This window comes from Aythya fuligula, chromosome 27 (genome assembly GCF_009819795.1).
Source record: "Aythya fuligula isolate bAytFul2 chromosome 27, bAytFul2.pri, whole genome shotgun sequence".
NCBI classification, from domain to species: Eukaryota; Metazoa; Chordata; class Aves; order Anseriformes; family Anatidae; genus Aythya; species Aythya fuligula.
This window is the reverse complement of record NC_045585.1, coordinates 353,541-372,562: the sequence shown is the minus strand read 5'-3', so window position 1 is coordinate 372,562 and position 19,022 is coordinate 353,541. Positions and strand designations below refer to the sequence as shown.

Genomic DNA, 19,022 nt, shown 5'->3' with positions numbered 1-19,022 from the left:
CCTGTCTGTATAAACACTTCCAGGCTTGTTGTGAAATTAATAAATCAGTAATTGATGTGGGAATGAATTGCAGGGTTGCATACAGTTGTTTAGTGTGTGGGCAGAGAGTAAGTAGTGCTGGCATAACTTAAAAATCATTAATGGCAGTAACGACTTGATTTATCCCTGTGGCTCTGACTATGGCAAACCGAGCTATGATTTGAGACCAAAGCTCACGGGACCAAGATTTGGTCAGCAGTCATTGGTATTAAAATTTCTGCAGCAATAGACAATCAGCTTCTGCATTGTCTTCTGCCAGTTCAGCAGAAGGGAATTCTGTTGTTCTAGGTTTGTCTCCACATAGGTGGGGGCTTGAGGACTCTAAATCTCAACATGGTGATGACTGACTTCTGGGAAGGTGTTTGGTTAGATGTGTCGAAGTTGTACTTGGAGCAGTCGCCTGTATGAGGCCAGAAAATACTTGCTCTACAGAGCAGAGAGTACTTTGTAACCTGGTAAAAGCTGCCTGCTCAAAAGCACGTGAAAAATCATGCCCTCTCTCCTCTCACTGCTTGGATGCCTAGAAACATTTTCCATGCAAGTGGTATAACTTTGCTGATTATTCCCAGGAAAGATTTCTTGAAATTATCTTGAAGGAATGAAAGGTCACTGAGCAAGGAGGGTATAATTCTCCCAACTGGATAATTAAAAAGAAAATTAAAAAGTGTGCTAAGTTTGAGATTGACTTGTGGCCATGCTTTGAGGATTAAAGGTGTTTTTTTTTTTTTATTTCAGATGAAGGAGGTCAGGATTGGTGGGAGGAGGAGCTGCAGCTGCTGGCGCAATTGAGCAGTGCAGTGAAGCTGCATTTGTCATTTGCTTACTGAACCATGAACAAGAAACCAGAATAACTGAACAGCAGTATGGCTATCTGCTTTTTTCTCCCGATTTTAAGATATTTAATTTCACAACTATAGTTTTCAACCTGTCTGGTCAGTCTTTAATGCAGGTAGATTTCTGGGCATCTGAGCAAAGTGTATTGAATTAAGAACTGTGAGATGCTTTTTGTATAGACATGGTTAGCCTTTAGGAAATGAAAATAACAGCAACTTCAACTGAAGGATGGAACTTTCCATGTTCTTTGCATAGCCTGTACTCAGAGCAGTCTGTTTCCTTCTTTGAAGAAGTATAGCCTGCATTTTTGAAACCATGTGCAGTCAAAAAATAAGATGGATAAGCTGAACTATGAGTGTGCTAACTAGAGGGTAACAGCAAAATAATGCTATGGTAATGCCAACAAATGACAAAATTGCAACTTCAGCAGATACAGCATCAGGTGTTTCAAGTTTAGACATCATATGTCTGTTTGCAGAGCTGCTGCATTTTGTGATCTGCAGCGTTGAAAGGGTTGGAGCTATTGGGCTGATTGTTGGCTCTTACTTGTTAGCTGTGGCTGGAAGCCATGAGGGCACCTTGGATGTCTTCCTGTGGTGTCACCTCTGAGAAACGAGGAGGCTGAAGGTGCTGGTGTGAAGTGTAATTGTAGGCTTCCAGTTTGCAGCTTATTAGCTTCGGGCTTATTAGATATCTGGGCTTAGTAGGTTAGCTCTGTGTTGTTGCCTTGGCTGAGTGACTGCATACTTGAGTTTGGTCTGTGTACTGGCTTGTTGGTATATGACGTTGACAATATTTTGCTGGGCATCCTGGGAATACTTGAAGGCAGTGATGCTCTAAGGGCTGCAGTCAGCAACCTGCTCTGGTGCTATATCGACGAATGAACTGGTTTCACTTTTGTCAGTCCTTAAAGAAAAATTATTTGAGCTTGGACTACCATTAATTGCAGACATACCTGGAGGTCTGGGAAAGATGTAGCTGTCTGACTTGGTTTATGGACATGATGAATACAATAGCAGGTCACAGAAAGCACATTCTTTCTCCATTAATTTTTGTAGAGGTTTGATCTGTGCCTTGGGAGTATATGGTGTTGGCCTCACTGCTCTTTTGTTGTTGTTTTAACTTGAAAACGATTTCTTATTTCTTGAACAGGAATCAACTGTAGGTATTTTAAAAGGCATTTCCATCTTGTAATCACTTTTTTTTCTAAGTAGCATAGGTCTACCTTGACTTACTTCTCAGACACTCGGTTTTTCTTAAAGTATTAAAAGAAAAAAGTGATTGCAGGACAAGTTCTAAGAAACACTGTAATACAGCTTGTAACTGAATTCAGGGTTGAGGAAGAAGGAAAAAAAAAAAAGCACTAAGCATTGTGTTCTTCAACTGGAAAAGTGGAATTCACTTACCATGGGGCTGCTTCTAGGTAACATTTCTGTTAGATGAAGAGGGATGTGCATTTTGATGAGCTGAGTCATGTACAAGGAGTACATGTAAGTAGTACTCAGGGCTATACATCACTCACTGAATTAAATACAATCTTTCAAAGTAGTTTTGGTAAGTCTCTGTGTATTTTTAATATAACATTACAGAGGAGAACTGTAGATGTTTTCATATTCAAGTGTGTCTTCCGGTAAATGCTTTTTCAAGGAATTTCAGTGGATTTATGAATGTCTCGAGAATCAGATTTAACACCTCGGTCTTTCTGCTGTTCAAAATTGTGGGTGGAAGCACATCTGTTTACTAACACGTCATGCTGTTGTCTTGCATGTGCTGTATTATGTTAAGTATCTTCTGTTAGATGTTCATGGGAGTCCACTCTATAATATAAATCGAATCTCTTCACTGACATAAAAGGTTACATACTTGTTATGGCATTGGTAGGAAGAAAACTTAGACTGTAAGAATTAAAAAAAAAAATGTAGCTGAACTATTATTTGGCCATCATAAATGAGGCATCCTTCAATTCATCCTTCTGATGCAGAGGAGATGTTTCTTCCTGACAGTGTTGTGCTGAGAAGGGCATATTCCAACAGCAGAATATTTGTGAGGCACCTGTTCTGCTGAAACTTTTTTTTTTTTTTTGGTTAAATAAGTTGTGGAACAGAACTTCTTAACAGTTTTTAGTGATTGCATCAGACTTGCCTTTTATGTTGCTTGTTTTTCTTGTTATTACCTGGCACTATCTGAAGGTTCAAAGGGATGATTAAGTTACCAGCTGTTTGTCGTCACTGGGTCATATTGTTACAATTTTGGTCATTTCAGTTCACCACTGTGCTCCATCCCTGTACACAGGAGACTGTTATCAATACAGTGGAAACAGATAACTTCAAAGGAGAATTTTGGCCAAACTGTGTGCAGCAAAACTGGGGAGGATGTCCTCAGAATAAATATTTTGGCTCAGAATGTTGCCTGTAAATTGTCAGTTAGATTACCAATGTGTGTCTAACACCATGCATTTGTAATTTGACTATAGCTCTCTGAAGTATTTGTTTCACGCTTAAACTGAGCACTATATAACTGACCAACAGGCACAAAATTGGATTTTGTGAGAATAATTAGAAGTGAACTCCACCTCAGAGTAAACATCCTCAAGCAAGAGAAGTGCTCCTTTCGGCTTAAGCTTCAAATATTAAGTAGGGCATATGAGTGATGACTGGCTATGTAGGAGCAGTGCTTCGGTCTGCTTCCTACACTGGAGAAGCAGAATGCAAGTTGTCTGCTGTGATTTTGTTTCCATCAATAAAATACAGTCATAAAGCTTCCCACTGGGTTTGGAGTGTGGTAAGTAAAATGAACCTCTGATACCCCTGCTTGCACGCCCACAGCAGGCATAGCGGGTCAGCTGGGGTTTAACCCAGCTGGAGAGGGGGTTCTTCACAGACAGGGTGGTTGCACACTGGAACAGGCTCCCCAGGAAAGTGGTCACTGCACCGAGCCTGTCTGAATTTAAGAAGAGATTGGACTGTACACTTAGTCACATGGTCTGAACTTTTGGGTAGACCTGTGCGGTGTCAAGAGTTGGACTTGATGATCCTTAAGGGTCCCTTCCAACTCAGGATATTCTATGATTCTATGAGAGTGAGTTGGTCTTGCACATTCTTCCTGTTCCAGGTAGCATGAACCAGGAGATTAAGAATGCTGCAAGATGGCATAATGTTCCCTGTTTCTGTTCTTGTCAGTTTATTTCCTTCTGTCTTTTACAGTGTTGCAGAGTTTGAAGATTCACTGTAAAATGTTCTGCTGTCTTGAAATGGTACTTGTAAGAGTTATATGTCAAATTAACATTCATCTCAGCTATAACAGTGATTAAGTACCTATTCACTGCAAGCAATTTCAAGTAAACAGCCTGCAATTACAGCTGTCCAGCACTGTGGATCATCGAAGCTGAGCTTTGAGTGAAGGCCTCTAGATTAGTAGGCGGTTTGTTTGAACTAAATTATTGAGTATAAATATCAGTAACCAGAAACAAATCTTTTGAATGATGACATTCTCCACTAACTGATGATGGACTTTGGACTGATTAGTCTTAATTGTTAGGTAAATATACAAGTCTTGTTTAATTGGGTACTTAAAATAATTTATGCTTTAAAATCAGTTATGCTTCAAACTTTGATATTCAGGGCAAGCGGCATTTGAGTTTGTTTGTTTGGTTTTTTTTAACTGCAACTATTTAAAATAAATAATTCTGGACATTGGAGTCAAAAAGCAAATGGCTTATTTTTTTTTTCTTGCCATTGACTGTTTAGTCCTTTAGTTACCTGTAAGCACATCAAATACCCTGAACCTAAAATAATTACCAGCATATCCCTCAAAAGCGTTGTACCTGGACAATCTTATAGGCAGCCAGTGCACCTGTGGTGCAGCACTTTATAGTCTTAAGATATAGTGATGCTTGCCTTAGGGTCTGTAAGCTTTCTCTTCATTGGATTTTGCATATGTTTTGCGCTTTAGGTGAACATCAGTGAAAGCATTGGGAATCAGAAATTAAGAGCAAAGGAAAGAATCTAATCATTGGAAAGGAGAGGTAGGAGATAACTTCTCAATGTCTCTGTGCAGTGGAGATGGAATGCTGGAAAATGTGTGTATGTATATATACACACACTGCATAGAATTATCATTGGATATAATTGGCTTTCTTTAATGTGTTCTTAGAAAATGAATAAAAAATAATGCATGTAATAAGTGTCAGCTTTCAATTAAATGTTCCCTAATCAATTTTTCATTCTTTAATGAAAGAACAAGCACATGCCGGTATCTGATCTGCTGATGGTAGCAGCGTTCAGGTCTTGACAATTAAGTAAGCTCTGGCAGTCTGTGATGAACTTCTAAAATTGCGTAATGCTTGCTTTGCTTACTGGAAGGGAGCTAGGTGGCGCCATCGGCCTGTCTTTTGCCTCCACAAATTTGGGTTCAAAAGGTGCGTTTCAGGTAAAGAGAACTCATGCTGCCCTCAGAGGTCTTCTCTTGGAGATATGGAAGTGGCAGGGAGGCTGCACGTGAACGCAGGCAGTGTCCCATAGCTGGGTGCTGCTTTCTGCTGGTTTGCTTTAGTTACGGTATCGGCTGTAGAAGTCATGATGACTCATTAATGCTGCAATGCACGTGGAGTATGTGGAGAGGTTGCCCCATGATCACTTTCCTCTTAGGGTAAGGAAACAGTATACGGACTTCAAAGCAAATACAAAGTGTTTGTTTGTTTGTTTCCTTTTAGAAGCAATGGTGCTCTGCATGTACATGTGTGAGACTTCAGAGAGTGGGGAAGGTTCAGAGTGAGCACAGAAGGGTAGTGCCCTTGACACAGGGCCATCCTCATGCAGAAAGAGGTAGATCGGGGAGAGAAGAAGAGTAATGTTGTGCCTCCCTTTCCATCTCACTCTGTTCCGAGGCCCTGAGTATCACTTTTATGTGTCTTTTTCCATTAGTGAAGTGAAGGAGCCCAGTACATAATACGTTGTGTGCTCTCAGTTCTTGGTGAGATTGTGGTTTGTTAAACTTGGTTTTATGGAATAGAGCTTTGAGATCTGGGAGCTCTTGAAAACTGGCTAATAACTAAGAAAAATACTTCCATGCAAGTTGCACAACTGAGGTTTACGGTAATGCTAATTTGTTCATCACTGAGACGGTTGGAGAAGTATCCCAATTCTGATTACAGCTGCTGGAATCAGGCATGTAAATATTTATGCAGCTTGAATTTAGAGGCCCTGGCCAGGGTTTCTGTCTGTAGCATTGCAGGTTATGTAAAACACTTGAACCTCCTTGCTCAGTTTGAAGTGTACGCACTCTGCTGTTACTTGGAGATACTGTCCCTTCACTTACTTTTCGTAACTATGGCAGAGGCATGTAGTAACAGTTTATGACCATGTGGTGTCTTCCTGCATTTCAGCCGTTGTGTAACGTGCAGAGATGTTTATTGGGCAAAGTACAGTTATACAATGTAGTGAGCCCAACCAGATTATAAAAATCCTCCGTCAGGATGTCTGCATCCTTTCAGGCTGTGGCTTGCAACTTGAACTGTTGCACTGAGCACAGACTGGAAGAAACACCGTGGAGGCGTTGGCCGAGACAGTCTCTAGAAGTCAGTACAGGTTTCTGGGGGTAAGTGCTTCTCTAAATCCAAATGTTAATGGGAATGATTACAGGAATTCAGCTGCCATAGTGTAGGAATTATTAAATAAGGAAACTTAAATCTGATATACTCAAGTTTTGAATAGCTTAGTTTTCAATATACCCAGGATTTGGAGACTTAGTTTTTCATTTAAAAATATCAGCATCACTGTAAACAGAGATTCAGAAGTATTTACCCTCTTTTCTGTTTGCCTGTAAACTTGGTCTTCCTTTTAATTTAAAATGGGAGGAAATTATATGACGTTTATGTAGCTTAAAAAAGGGGTTTTAAGAATGTTTGACCCTAGATGTACAGCATCTTGGTCAGTTTTTGAAAGTGTCTTGAATTCCAATCTTTTATTAATAAGTTATGTTAAATGGGAGAGAAAAGCTTAATTATTTCAAGTTATGCCTAACAGAACAACTATGTATCTGTGTGTGTGTATTGTGTAAATTGTGTAATCACTTACTGGTTTTATATTGCTTACTGGACTTGAATTGTTTTCTTCCAGCAAGGAGTATCTGTTTCAAAAGTAGACTTAAGAAAGGCAGAATCTTTGGAAAGGAGTTTCATAGTCAGAGTAGAAAAACTTGGCACATTACCCAGGTTTGCTTAATAAATGGAATTTTTCCTAGACGAGTCTCTAACTTCACCTTTGTTTTAATGTGATGAAGGTCTTGGAGAAAAGGAGCTTTCATCAAAGTGCCAAGTAGAAGTACAAAGAAGGCTGAGAAAAGATCCAGTGTGTTCTCAGGTTGCTTTCCGAGTGCTGTAAAGGAGCTTAATGAACTGCGTATTAACATTCATAATAATGTGGAAGTTTCTGAATTCTTAGATTATTAATGCTTCACAGGGGAACTCTAAGGACTGTATTCTATTGTAAATCAAATTAATGCCTACTGTAAACAGGGATGGATGTGTACTTTGCTGAAGGTAAGACTATGAAGTAGTAATATGTTTCATAAAGGACAGTGATACGGTATTAAATTTTTATTTATGTTGTCATTGCTATCTAGAGAACATTGCAGGTGTCATTTGGTATCAGTCATATAGTGTCAAGTTGTAAAACTATCTCTCAGATCTTGCTTATGTCTTTGAAGTGTATTCTTACAGTTTCTTCCAGATACACCTTTCCTGCTCATTCATTAGGATATTTGTTAGGACGCAGATCATTGCACATGTTGAGTGCATCTCCTATGGAAAGTAGTGCACATAACTGCATAGAATTTTGGCAAAACTGTTGCCTATTGGAACAATAAAGAGAGGAAAGTGGTGTGAAAAATAAGCAAGCAACAGCTTGACAGATATTTTTGACCAAACTTGAACCTTAATGTTGACCAATACCTCTTGGAAATATTTGTATTTAAGATATTTTTGTTTAGATTCATAGTCAATTTATCTCTCTTTAATAATTTGAGTAACCAAGCATGTAGTTTTTGAAAGCTATGAGCTCCTTTGTTAAATATCTCATTCAGTTGGATTTAAGTCCTCCTTTCATCAAGCTCATTCACATAGGAAGTTAATGAGATTTACCTAATGTGCTTTAAATCAACAGAAGGTTTGAGCTGGGCATAACTTTTCTGCACGGCTTTGTGTAGACATGCTATAATAATGTTGGTCAGTTGTTAAGACATACTATTCTGGATGGCAGTCAAAATACCAACTACTTAAAAATTCATTAGTGCCTACAAAGAAAGAATACGTTGGTGCTTTGAAGACGTACTTTGAAGTGAGAAATGAACTCGGGACTGAAACTCCTTAAAGTGCCCATCAAATCTTGTTTTTTAAAATCTAAATGTTAGAAAGTCAGGGCATATTTAGCAGTGCTTGGTCCACTTCTGCTGCAGGTAAAGGGAAATTAAGTGTTTTGTTGATGTGTTGCGTTAGGAATGTAAAGTATGCTTGTACAAGTGTGGATGTAGCTCCTCTTGAGCAGAGGGGAAAAATCTTACCTGCGCTGTTTAAGGACATTGCAGCAGTTTAGTGCCATTTCATTTAATGGGAAGGAGCTCTGGGCACGAGTGTGGTAGAGACAAATCACAAGTACTTTTCAGACCAAAGAGGCTCTGTTTCAAAAGAGCCTGAGGAAATCTCTACTTAAGACTAAACCAGGAAGATAGTTTTTACATGTAGCAACAGAAGATTAAGTGCGGATGCTATGCAACTTTTTCCGCATCTGTAAGATGGTCAAAATCCCCTGTAAGGCTGAAAAAATGCCCTTGGGGCACACCTACATATCTGGAACGGTTTGTAGGGTAAGGAGCTGTAAGGAGCTTGCAGGAGCTGTATCGCAGCACCAATCTCAAAATGAAATTGGGATAGCTGGTGCTGTGGTTGTGGGTCTGCTGAGAGGACTTGGATTGCTTAACATCAAGTGATTGCTGGGCTTTATTAGCTGCAGTGATGAGATATTTGTTGATGAATCCTCTGAAAATGGGAGGACTTTTTTGCTCTGTAGAAGAACATCAAGCAACTTTTTTGGTCAGCTTGGAGATGCAAAGTTGCTACTCTTCTGATTGCTTATAATTTGGTCATTAATTTTAATCCCCTTGATAAAGCACAGCCCCATTTTAAAGACTTCTAGAAATGATACTTCAGACTTACTGTATTTCTGCTGCTGAACAGCATGTGCGGATGGCAGTGGCAAGCAGGCTGGAAAATAAAGGGGTGAATCTCACTGTGAGGATTTCCCAATGTTAAAAATAGCTTAACTCAAGACTTGTGAAAGTGAGGATGTGTATAAATGTCCATTGCTGTGGCTCCCATCTAATACATGGAAGACCAGGTGTGTCTAATTACAAGAAGAGAAGTCTTATTATGATACTTCAATGGCAGAAACTCAGTACAGAAATCTTGTGCAATTCGTGTAACCAAAGCCAAGAGCAATCCAGAGAAAGCTGCTTCTGCTGTTCCATAATTAACTGGGAATCGCCTTGCTTTTGTGTTCTGTTGTGTGTCTGGCCAGGGGTGGCAATAACCTTAAAGTAAGCGTGCCTAATTGGAATTTGCATAAGTTCCTTGGTTGTCTGCATTGCCGGTCTTGAAAGCACAGAAGCACTCCTGTACCAAACTGATTAGGGAAAGTGTTTCAGTGAAGGAGTTTCTTTCAAAAGTTCCCTGATCTCTTGGCATGCATCCTGCTGTCTTCCACAGCAACCTGAAGCACCCTGGATGCTCTTGTGCTGCTCCCAGCTGCATGGTTGCCCATTCCCCTCTGCGGGGTCACTTGGAGAGTGCCAGCTGGCAGCAAACCAACGGTATCTCTGTCCTACAGCACACCCTTTGTCTTCAATACATCCTCGTCCTCGGTGATGTAGAGTAGTATTAGCTACTTGGCCTAATGGTTTAGACCATGTATATTCTAACAATAAAATATCCGGAGGTGCAGGCTGCAGGTTCCTCTCCACATTTCTGTCTTGTGTCTATTGCCAGAATTATAATCACAGACATAAGAGGATGTCTTGATTTGTATTTAGACACAATGTGTGTTTTAGGGATGCCATACACCTGAAACTGGAGATGGTGGAACTTAAATCCTGCCAAAGTTCAGGTTACTTGCCTTAAGTGTTTTGAATGTATTTAAAATTTAGGTGAAGCTAACCTTGGCTGATGTAAGGTTGGACAGCTTCTGGCAGAGCATCATCTATGCTTGCAGAAGAAAGTTGAGTCTGACAGCTAATTATAAATAATAAATTGAAGTTTGTAATAAAGCTGTCACCTTAATTTGATTCTAATCGCCTTACTGTATGTGATAGACTGAGCTCTCCTGGCTCTTCAGTCATCTGTAAAAACCAAAAAGATCCTGGGTTGGATCTGACATTTCTCCTTCCTCCAGGCGGCAAGACGTGTGCTTGCCAGGTGGTGTACCTACATCTAGTGCTCCTGGGAGCTTTTCCATCAGTATGCTTGAAAGAATGTGCTGTTTCAATGCCAGCTACTTTTATAACTACGCCTGTTGTGCTCCCTTTACGAATATTTCCCTTGCACAGTATTGTAGGGACACCAAATGTAGGTCAGTCCCTGATTTCCCACAATAGAGATTGAGAGAAAAGGACCACAGTTGCTGCTTAACTTGGTAAGTCTGTTTGTGACTTGTGTTATGCTAAGAAGAAGTAGGAGGGATGTGCTGACCTTTCAGACTAGCTAGTATGCTCCTTTTAACTCTTTTACCAGCTGGTTTGCTTGTCTCTTAGACCTCACCCTGTAAAACATTTTGTTTGAGGAACTGCAGTACAGCAAGCCACAAATACAAGCTAACCAATTCCCGTTTCTCTTGATCTCTATATTTCTCATGGTCTCTACAGACAGTTCTGCTGCTTTGCCAGGGCGTTAAATATTTGCGATTGTACAACAGTTTCTGGCTGCAGCTGTGGCTTCAGGGGACATGGTACCTGTTCTTTTAGAACAGGTGCTTATGCCCCATCATGCAAAGCACAAAATGAGTTTTGTGTTCAAACTTTGTGCTTACTGCTAGTATTTATCTGCTGTGCTTTGTGCTGGGTCAGCTTTCTCCTGCCCTCTCAAAGCAGCCACATGAATCAATATGGGAAATCTAAAATATTTTGGCTAGCATCTCTGTGTGGTGCGCATGGCTCAGTTGCTAAAAGTTTGAGATCCAGCTGAAATTTGGAAAGACCCTCGTGGTTCTAGGAAATTTCTGTTTTGAATTTAGTAAATAAGGTAAATGCATAAAGCTTGTTTCCTCTTAAGCTTCTGGGGTTAAAAACAACAACAACAAAAAACATAACACTAACACTTTGGAAAAATGGTAATTTTCAGCATTGTAAGTCATTGTGACAATCATGGGGGAACATGGGGGAACTTCAGATCCGAGCTGAGTTTTTTGCAGAGGCTTAACCTCTAGTTCTGCTTGTTGCAAATACCGGGAGATGAGCATTACAGTATTGACAATATAGCATGTTAAAGACCCTCAGACATAACACTGTAGAGAGCAATGCCATTAAAGCAAACTTTAATTTTTTTGGTACTTCGTAGTCATTAGTGGGTATTCTCAGATGAATAGGAAAAACAGAGAACAAGTTTAGTGTGATTCAGCCAAAGACTAGGTCAAGTAATACTGCATTTAAAGAAGGCGATACAGGTAATGGAGAAGATGTGTTTGTATAACTGCATATTTCTTTTAAGGGGTTCTTGGTCCATTTTTCCTTTCCGTGTTAATAAGCTCTTTATGTGTCTATCTGCTGTAATGTCCAAGTTACTGAATGTAGTAAGAGATGGATTTTCAAATTGTCTTTTTAGACAAGCATGCATGCAGTTCAGTAGCTTGTGAAGTAGGAACTTCTCTTACACCTTGCCTTGCTATGTGGGCAGATTTCTCTGTTGGAAAACCTTCGTTTTCTTCAGTGGATGGACATTTTTAGTTGTGGCAGTGATTCCAGAATGACATGCAGGGAGAATTGCAAGAACAAAAAGATAACTAGAAGATAAATATGTTGAACTATGGTCTTAATTGAATATCTCCATCTCTTACAGTTCTTAAAACTTTTTCCTTCCCTGAATGTTGAAAAGCTCCATAACTCATTTTAAACAGACTAGGAGCTTCTGTGGTAAAATCAAAAATGTAGCATTAGCAGTCACGGAAATACAGAGCTTAAGGACTACTGAACTGTGTCCAACCAGACACTCCTGTAGTTGTGTCTTGCTAGTGTTGGAACCAAACCTTTAAAAAGATCTGTGTAGGAGAAGGGAGAATTGTGTGGAAGATGCAGCGTGACCATTGCCCAGTTCCTGCCAGGCAGCCAGCTGGGCTTTCCTCTGGTGGACTTGTATCGGGACTATCCCCTGGGTAGGCTGTTTGTTTAGATACCAGTCGTATCTAAAGCATGCGAACCCCTGTCAGCTTCTGGATTTCCTGAGTTAATCATGTGTGAGTATTGAACATAGTCGCGTATAGAAAAAAATAAATGTTAATCAGTGTCCCGTGGAAGTTTCACTTCTAGCCTTCACGTTTGGTCCCAGATGACAGATAACTTGTTGTTACGTGTGCACTTGGCTGATGGCAAGCGAGTTTTATCTCCTGTTGTGTGACCTTTTGGCTTCTGATCAGTTGGATTTGTTATGGAGGGCTATAAAATGTCTGAGTCACCTTGTTTAGCTGTGGTCAGCTGGTGGGATAAGAGCTGTGATAAAGGAGATTGATACCTTTCAGATGACCTGAATGGCTGCTGCCTAAAGATTCTTATTTTGACTCGATACTTCTGATTGCAAAATAAAAGTATTCTGAGGATCTGTAGTTTCTGTCAGTAAATACAAGATTAATTGCTGGGTAGAAGCCAGTATAGTTCATAGATTTGTTCTCCTCCTTCTCCTTGGACAGCCCCCCAACCTACATATGTGTAGTGTTTTTGTGTGCACATGTGTAGGTGTACACACTTGTGTGTATATAAATGCACACTCTTGCCAGGGAAATAGCAGACAAGGCTATTTTTGTGTGTTAATTTGGAGTACTTTGTTTGCCATCATCTGGGAACCCTCATCCAAACAGTACCTTTCTAGCTATTGTGTTTCAGCTCTAAATTAATACAAGGCACAGCTTATTTGTGTGATCTGCTGATGTAATTCTCAAGAACAATACCCAAGGAAGTATTGCATGTTCTTGGAGAAGATATCAGTCCTACTGTTTTGCAATGCTAAATAAAATAAGATTATGTAGTCTTTTGCATCAATGGAAATGCTGTTTAATACTAACTAAGAAGCTTATCGTGTTGGAATACCTTACACCGGATCTCTTGAAAGGCAGGTATCCTCCTGGTCTGACTCTTACAGTAGTACTTTATTGACATGGCTGTATTAGTTACAGAAGTGCAATTCGTTCCCATTCCCTCTACAAATCTGAGATGATAAAAGCTGCCAGAGTAAATTAAGCCTGTCTCCATCACTGATTTTCTTGGAGAACAAGATGTATCTACGCTGAAAGAAAAAGATTCCTTTCTTTTCTTTTATTCACGCTTTTTTGTGCCTCTACACTCAAAGCAAACAAACCCTCAAAATAACAAACACCTGCCTGCACCAGTCTTTAACTGGTTGAGCTCCTGGTTAATTCCTGAGCTGGTTAACTCCTCTCTAATCTGGTCGTGTCACCTCTCAGACCTGCACACAACAGACAGTTTGGGGACTAGTATTCCCATCAGTATTTGAGGAGGCATCATTGGTTATCTGTGTACTGAGAAACAAACTTATGTACAGGTGCTGTTCATGTCCAGAGATATACATTTTTGAAGTAGAAGCATTTTTGAATAAAAGCATGCGATTATTGTAAAAATGGAAAGGCATTTTATAAAAAGTCAAGATGGCATTTGAAATTGTCCTGTCCTTTAGTCTTAAGTGCAAGTGAGAAAAAATTAGCCATGCTATCTTACTATTTACTTTAAGAAATAAATCTTAATTAAACTCTTATTTGAAGGCAGTACTTTCCTTTCATTTTGATTTTAATTAGGAATGCCTTTTAAGGGCATTTCAGTGCCCAGTGAGTATTTCTTATGAATTTATATTTTGTGTCTTGAAAAGTTGCATCACTTTGAAAGATTATCTCTTTCACCTCAAGTAACCAGAATTTTCTAGCAAATGGGCAATTAACAACTGTTAAGAGATTTTAAAATATTAGTACTTTATAATTTTTAAGGCAGTCCTAATTCGCCTCTGTCAAACGGGTCTTTCTCAAGTTTAATTATTATTGCAATTACAGCAGATATTCGAGCTGCTGGCATTTTTCTGAGCAATGTTTTGGACAGGAGGTTTAAGAACAAAAAAACACTAACCTGTACTTTTTGGCTTTCTTATGTATATATAACTGAGATTTTTGAATGTCTGTTAGCAGTATTTCCACCTCCTGCAATCAGGTTGAAAATGTCACTTTGAAGTAATGCCAGTGTGCAGTGGGGTTTTGCCGCTTGAATGCATTACTGTTTTTGCAGAAAATTTCACTTGTTATAATTTTGAAGATAATTTTTCAAGTTCTGTCATGTACTTTCATCTGTAGCTTGGCTTGTTTCATCTGCAGTTGCCTGCAACTGCACTTTCATTTTTAAAGCTCGGTAACTACAAGTTGCAAGATTTGGTTTACTGCGGAATTTTTCGATGCTGTCCTGCAGGAAGTTTAGGTTCAAATCTCTTAATTTGTGCTTGTTTGTCTTGGAAAAGGCAAAAGTGTGGATGGACAAGGACTGGCAGGTCCCTTTTAGAATCAAACATGGGAAAACTATACTGTGTGGTGACTCATCTGGTAAAACAAGAGAGAACCACTAAGATGTATGTATGATCTTTACTGTTCCTGTGCCAAAACATTGGTAATACCAATTAAAATGCAGTTTTGTCCAGAAGCAGTTGTTTCAGCATTATCAGGCACATAACTTTGAAAGTCCTCGAGAAACTGGGATAATTTGGGGGTAAAGGTGTAGAGCAGAAGGGGCTGCTTCTGCCTGTCTGAAATAGGTGCAGTGCTTCACTGCCTGCTAGTCTTAGCTTCCCGGATGTTTTGTGATTAATAATATGTTATTCTAAAAGGAAGGATTTAGATATTCAGAGGCAAAGTCATGATTAGGTCTACAAGTTTAAATTCTTTGAAGAAGCATGAGTATTGTTTGCAGATACACAATAGCAAACTGTTCGGCATCTCAGTAGAGCTGAATTACAGGCTCACTTTGTTCCCAAATACTTCTGTGGAAATAACAACGAAATAGAAACAAAACCAGCATTTAAGTATGCTATTAGTAATGGAAGACCACAAGAGAAGAATGAGAAAATAATCACAATATTCCCATCCTGAAAGAATTTTAAATGCTCTCAGCTTTATTTTTCTGTGATAGCTGCTCATTATCAAATCAAAAAAAGGAATGCTAAGTACTCATGAGTTGTGGCTGTGAGAGGGGAAGCAAGTCTGAAGGGCATATGTGTTTGTACATGTAACTTGGATAATCAAGGAAAAAAATAAATGTCGTTTTAATTCTAGGTGCTAACAGTACTTGAAGAAAGCAACCTTTCCATCTGGATTGTTGAGGAACTTTGTGATTCCCTGAGCTGCTGCTGTTTAAATAAGGAATTGTCCTGTTAGTGCTTGGCTGGTCAACCCAGAAGCATTCTCTTGTGTACTGTATGCAAGTCCCTGACATTCTGGAAACGATGGGAATTGGTAAGAATACCACTTCAAAGTCGGTGGAGGCGGGAGGCTCAACAGAAGGCAAATATGAGGATGAATCTAAACATCCCACCTTCTTCACCCTGCCTGTAAGTAGCACATTCAAGAACTGCGTACTCAAGCTCAGTGTGAACCAGTGAACAATGCTTTGTTCTTAAAATGTCATACAAAACCATTTTGTCCTTCAGTTGTTAGTAAAACCTCTTTTGCCATTTATTACTGCTTATATATACGCATGGCCAGTTACGTTTTCTATAGCTATTTCCTGTGTGTGCTCCAAAGCAGTAGTGTTTACAGGACGTGGGATTCCCTGTGGGATTCATGATTAGAACAATTGGTGGTCATACTGCAGAATTCACCAGCCCCTAATAGAAGTATGCTGTGTTCCTTGAGTATGAGTAGCAGGCAGCAGCTACAGTTGTTTAACTTACTGTGATTTTCAGTTACGTCATTTATGTCTAGGCTTCAAAGAGCTTTGTGTGAAGCTGTAAGAGAAATGATTGCTTGTCATGCACGTTACCATTTCTAACAAAATGTCAAAGGTATCTGTTAAGGACAAGGAGGATAAAATGGCTGACATGAACTTGCAGAGAAAATGTTTATTTTAGAACCTTTTTGTTTTGCTTTGCTTTGTTTTTAAGGTTGTCATTAATGGTGGAGCAACATCCAGTGGTGATCAGGATACAGAAGACACAGAGTTGATGGCTATCTATACTACAGAAAATGGCATAGCAGAAAAGGTATGTAGTTGCATCCTTCTATGCAAGAGCTCACTCTTGGTGCTATTATTTGTTCTCCCAGCTAAGTAAAACTAGAGTGATGTTCTTCTTCTGACTGAATGTGCTGACTTGCAGGTTCAGATCAAGTTTGGGGGAGTTCTGTCCCCATGACTCATCAGGTCTGCAGCTTTTGTTGCTGAAGTTGGTGAATGACTCAGCAAATCTTACAAACAGTTTATTCACTGTGACCTGCCACCTAAATTCATAATATGCAATTTTTGCATTTCTTGACTTATATTGGCCCTTTCACATGATTTCCCTGCTAAGATCATTTTCCCTTGTTCTTCAGTTTAATTTTTCCTGTATTTAGTCAAGTAAACCGGGAAGTGTTGAATACCTTTGAGACTGGTGTCTTTCCCAGTCTCTTCTAAGCTCTAGCCTCATAAACCTAACTTTCTAACCTTCTCGCAAGTAGGGAACTGCTTATTATTTTGTGACAACTTTTGAGTCAGGTCGTTCATAAAGGCCCTCGGATGTTTTCCTTAGGACAGCAATGGCTTTCTCTTTCCTATTTGGGAGCATTTGGTCGATGCCTGAAAGGAACCCAATTTGGTTGTGATTTTTTTTTCAGCTTTTTTTTTTTCCCTCCATCTTTCATTAATTCTGTTTAATAACAACCTTGTAAGTAGAGATAGTGTGAATCACCTGAACTTTCCTTTGAAGTAAAGGAAGAGTATTACAGGAAACATGAAAAGCAACTTTTTCTGAAATGTTTATTATTGAAGTGGCTCTGTGGTTTGGCATTATCCCAGAAAAGCCTCAATTTGACAAAATTTTTCAAATATCCTAATTGAAACAAGAATTAAACCCCCCCACACACACACAAAACAAACAAAAAGAAACAAACAAACACTCTGTTCCAGGTAAGAGCATCGTGACGTTTGTTTCTCTGAGGCTGTAACTTCTGCTAGGACAAGGATGTTCTTGTGTAGTGGAGTTAGTTTTCTAACTTGGATGTCAAAATTCACTTCCAAATTTCAAATTTAAAATGTACATCAAGAGGGTAATTATGGTAGATGTCTTGTAGAAGAATTTTAGAAGAATGTTATGAATGCTGGAGTGTACATTAGATATGATTCGTCTTTCTTACAGATGATCTGTATGTAGAAATTTGTCTCAAATACACCTCTACTACCATCTTGATCATGCTGATATTTTAATGGACACGTTTTGGCAACTGTTGACGTGCATGTCTGTGATGGCTGACTTGGAGCATGCTCAGACTAGCGAGTAAAGAGAAAAAGCCTCAAGCAAAAATCGTTGGGATGAAATTGTGCAACTAAGATTATTGATCACTAGACATGAAAACATGTCTTCATGGCCTGTTTATTGCATATGTATATTTTTCTCCCTTCCACTTGATCCTGGTGAATCAGGACCATACACGATAGATGATGATTTGCCTTAAAGAGACAGTGAGCTGTTATTCAATTAAATCTGTTTGGGTTAAGTCTTTGCTGTGGCTTGCAGTGAATGGACAATGAAGGGGAGGAGCTGTAGCATTTAGCAGTCTCATGTATTAAGATGGTATCTGAGGCTAGTATTTCTGGTAATCTAGCCAAACTGCCTGTTTTCCACTTAAAATAAGTGTGTGCATGAAGCATTATTAATCTTCTCTTTCCATTCCTCTGAAGAGATTATTCACCAAAAAAATCAAATGGAAGACGTTGAATAAATATCCTTTGACAAAGAGAACTGAAGTGTACTTAATTGTTGGAGGATACCCAGTGCTTACACTTTCTTAATATTTGTTAGCAGAAACAACTATTAGCCCACATGAAAAATAACTATTGCTGAATTAATATAAAGTAAACAACAGAATGTTGCTTGTTGCTTAACTCAATTAATTTGAACATATTGACAGTTCTTATTTAAGGTATTTCTCTAAAGGCCTCTTTTCTTGTTCTTGCAGTTCATCAGCTTTTTCTTGGTCCTTCCCAATACTACTTCATAACAGAGTCTTCATGTCTTCATCTTGCATGGTTGCTGGTGTTTGTTTTTCTCTGTTATTGCCCAACATTTTTGCTCCACCTTTGTCTCTTTCTGTGCATACCTACTGTTTTTTTTTTTTTTGTGTTGTCCCATCTGTGGCCAATTAAAAACAAACAAAAAAAAGAATTAGTCTCTGATCAGTATCTCATTCAAAAAGGTGCAGCTTATTACTGGCAGTTCTCTAAAGCATATTGGTATGGCACATTTGGCAAGCACCAGCAAGCAGTCATTACGTGAAACCAGCAGGCACATGCTTGGGATATGACAGGGCCAGTGACTACCCAGTGACTTACAAGTTGGATAGCCACACCTCACCCTAGCTCTCAGATTTCTTGTTTGGTCTTGGTGTCTCTTTATGTCCATTCTGTTTAACAAACCTTTAGCAGATAATAGCTAATGTTGAAAGCTTCCTCTTCTGAAGCAGGGTTTCTCTGGCTTTTGGAAGAGGATCCATCCAGGATTGAGGAGTATCCTGATGTTCTCTATGCCAATACCTTGCCATTTAGTAAGGACAGTGCTATGACATTTCTGCTTTAAAGTTTGAAATAGAATTCAATTGAAGTGGACCTACAAAGTTCCTTGAGTCCAACTGCATGCTGACTGGCATGGGACATCAACC

At 39.2% G+C, this 19,022-nt stretch overlaps 1 protein-coding gene across 4 annotated transcripts in view; it reads left to right on the top strand.

Moving 5' to 3' along the window:
* Positions 1-19,022, top strand: part of SLC23A2 (solute carrier family 23 member 2) — a 54,110-nt gene that overhangs the window by 8,297 nt on the left and 26,791 nt on the right. For 2 of the 4 annotated variants that reach the window (XM_032204217.1, XM_032204219.1), the window contains 2 exons: positions 15,447-15,721; positions 16,274-16,372. In XM_032204217.1, coding sequence (XP_032060108.1) covers positions 15,590-15,721; positions 16,274-16,372 — 231 coding nt within the window. In that variant the 5' untranslated portion in view covers positions 15,447-15,589. Of the gene's footprint in view, positions 1-774; positions 901-4,824; positions 4,898-15,446; positions 15,722-16,273; positions 16,373-19,022 lie in introns of all 4 variants that reach the window. The other 2 variants (XM_032204221.1, XM_032204218.1) reach the window with 2 other exon arrangements.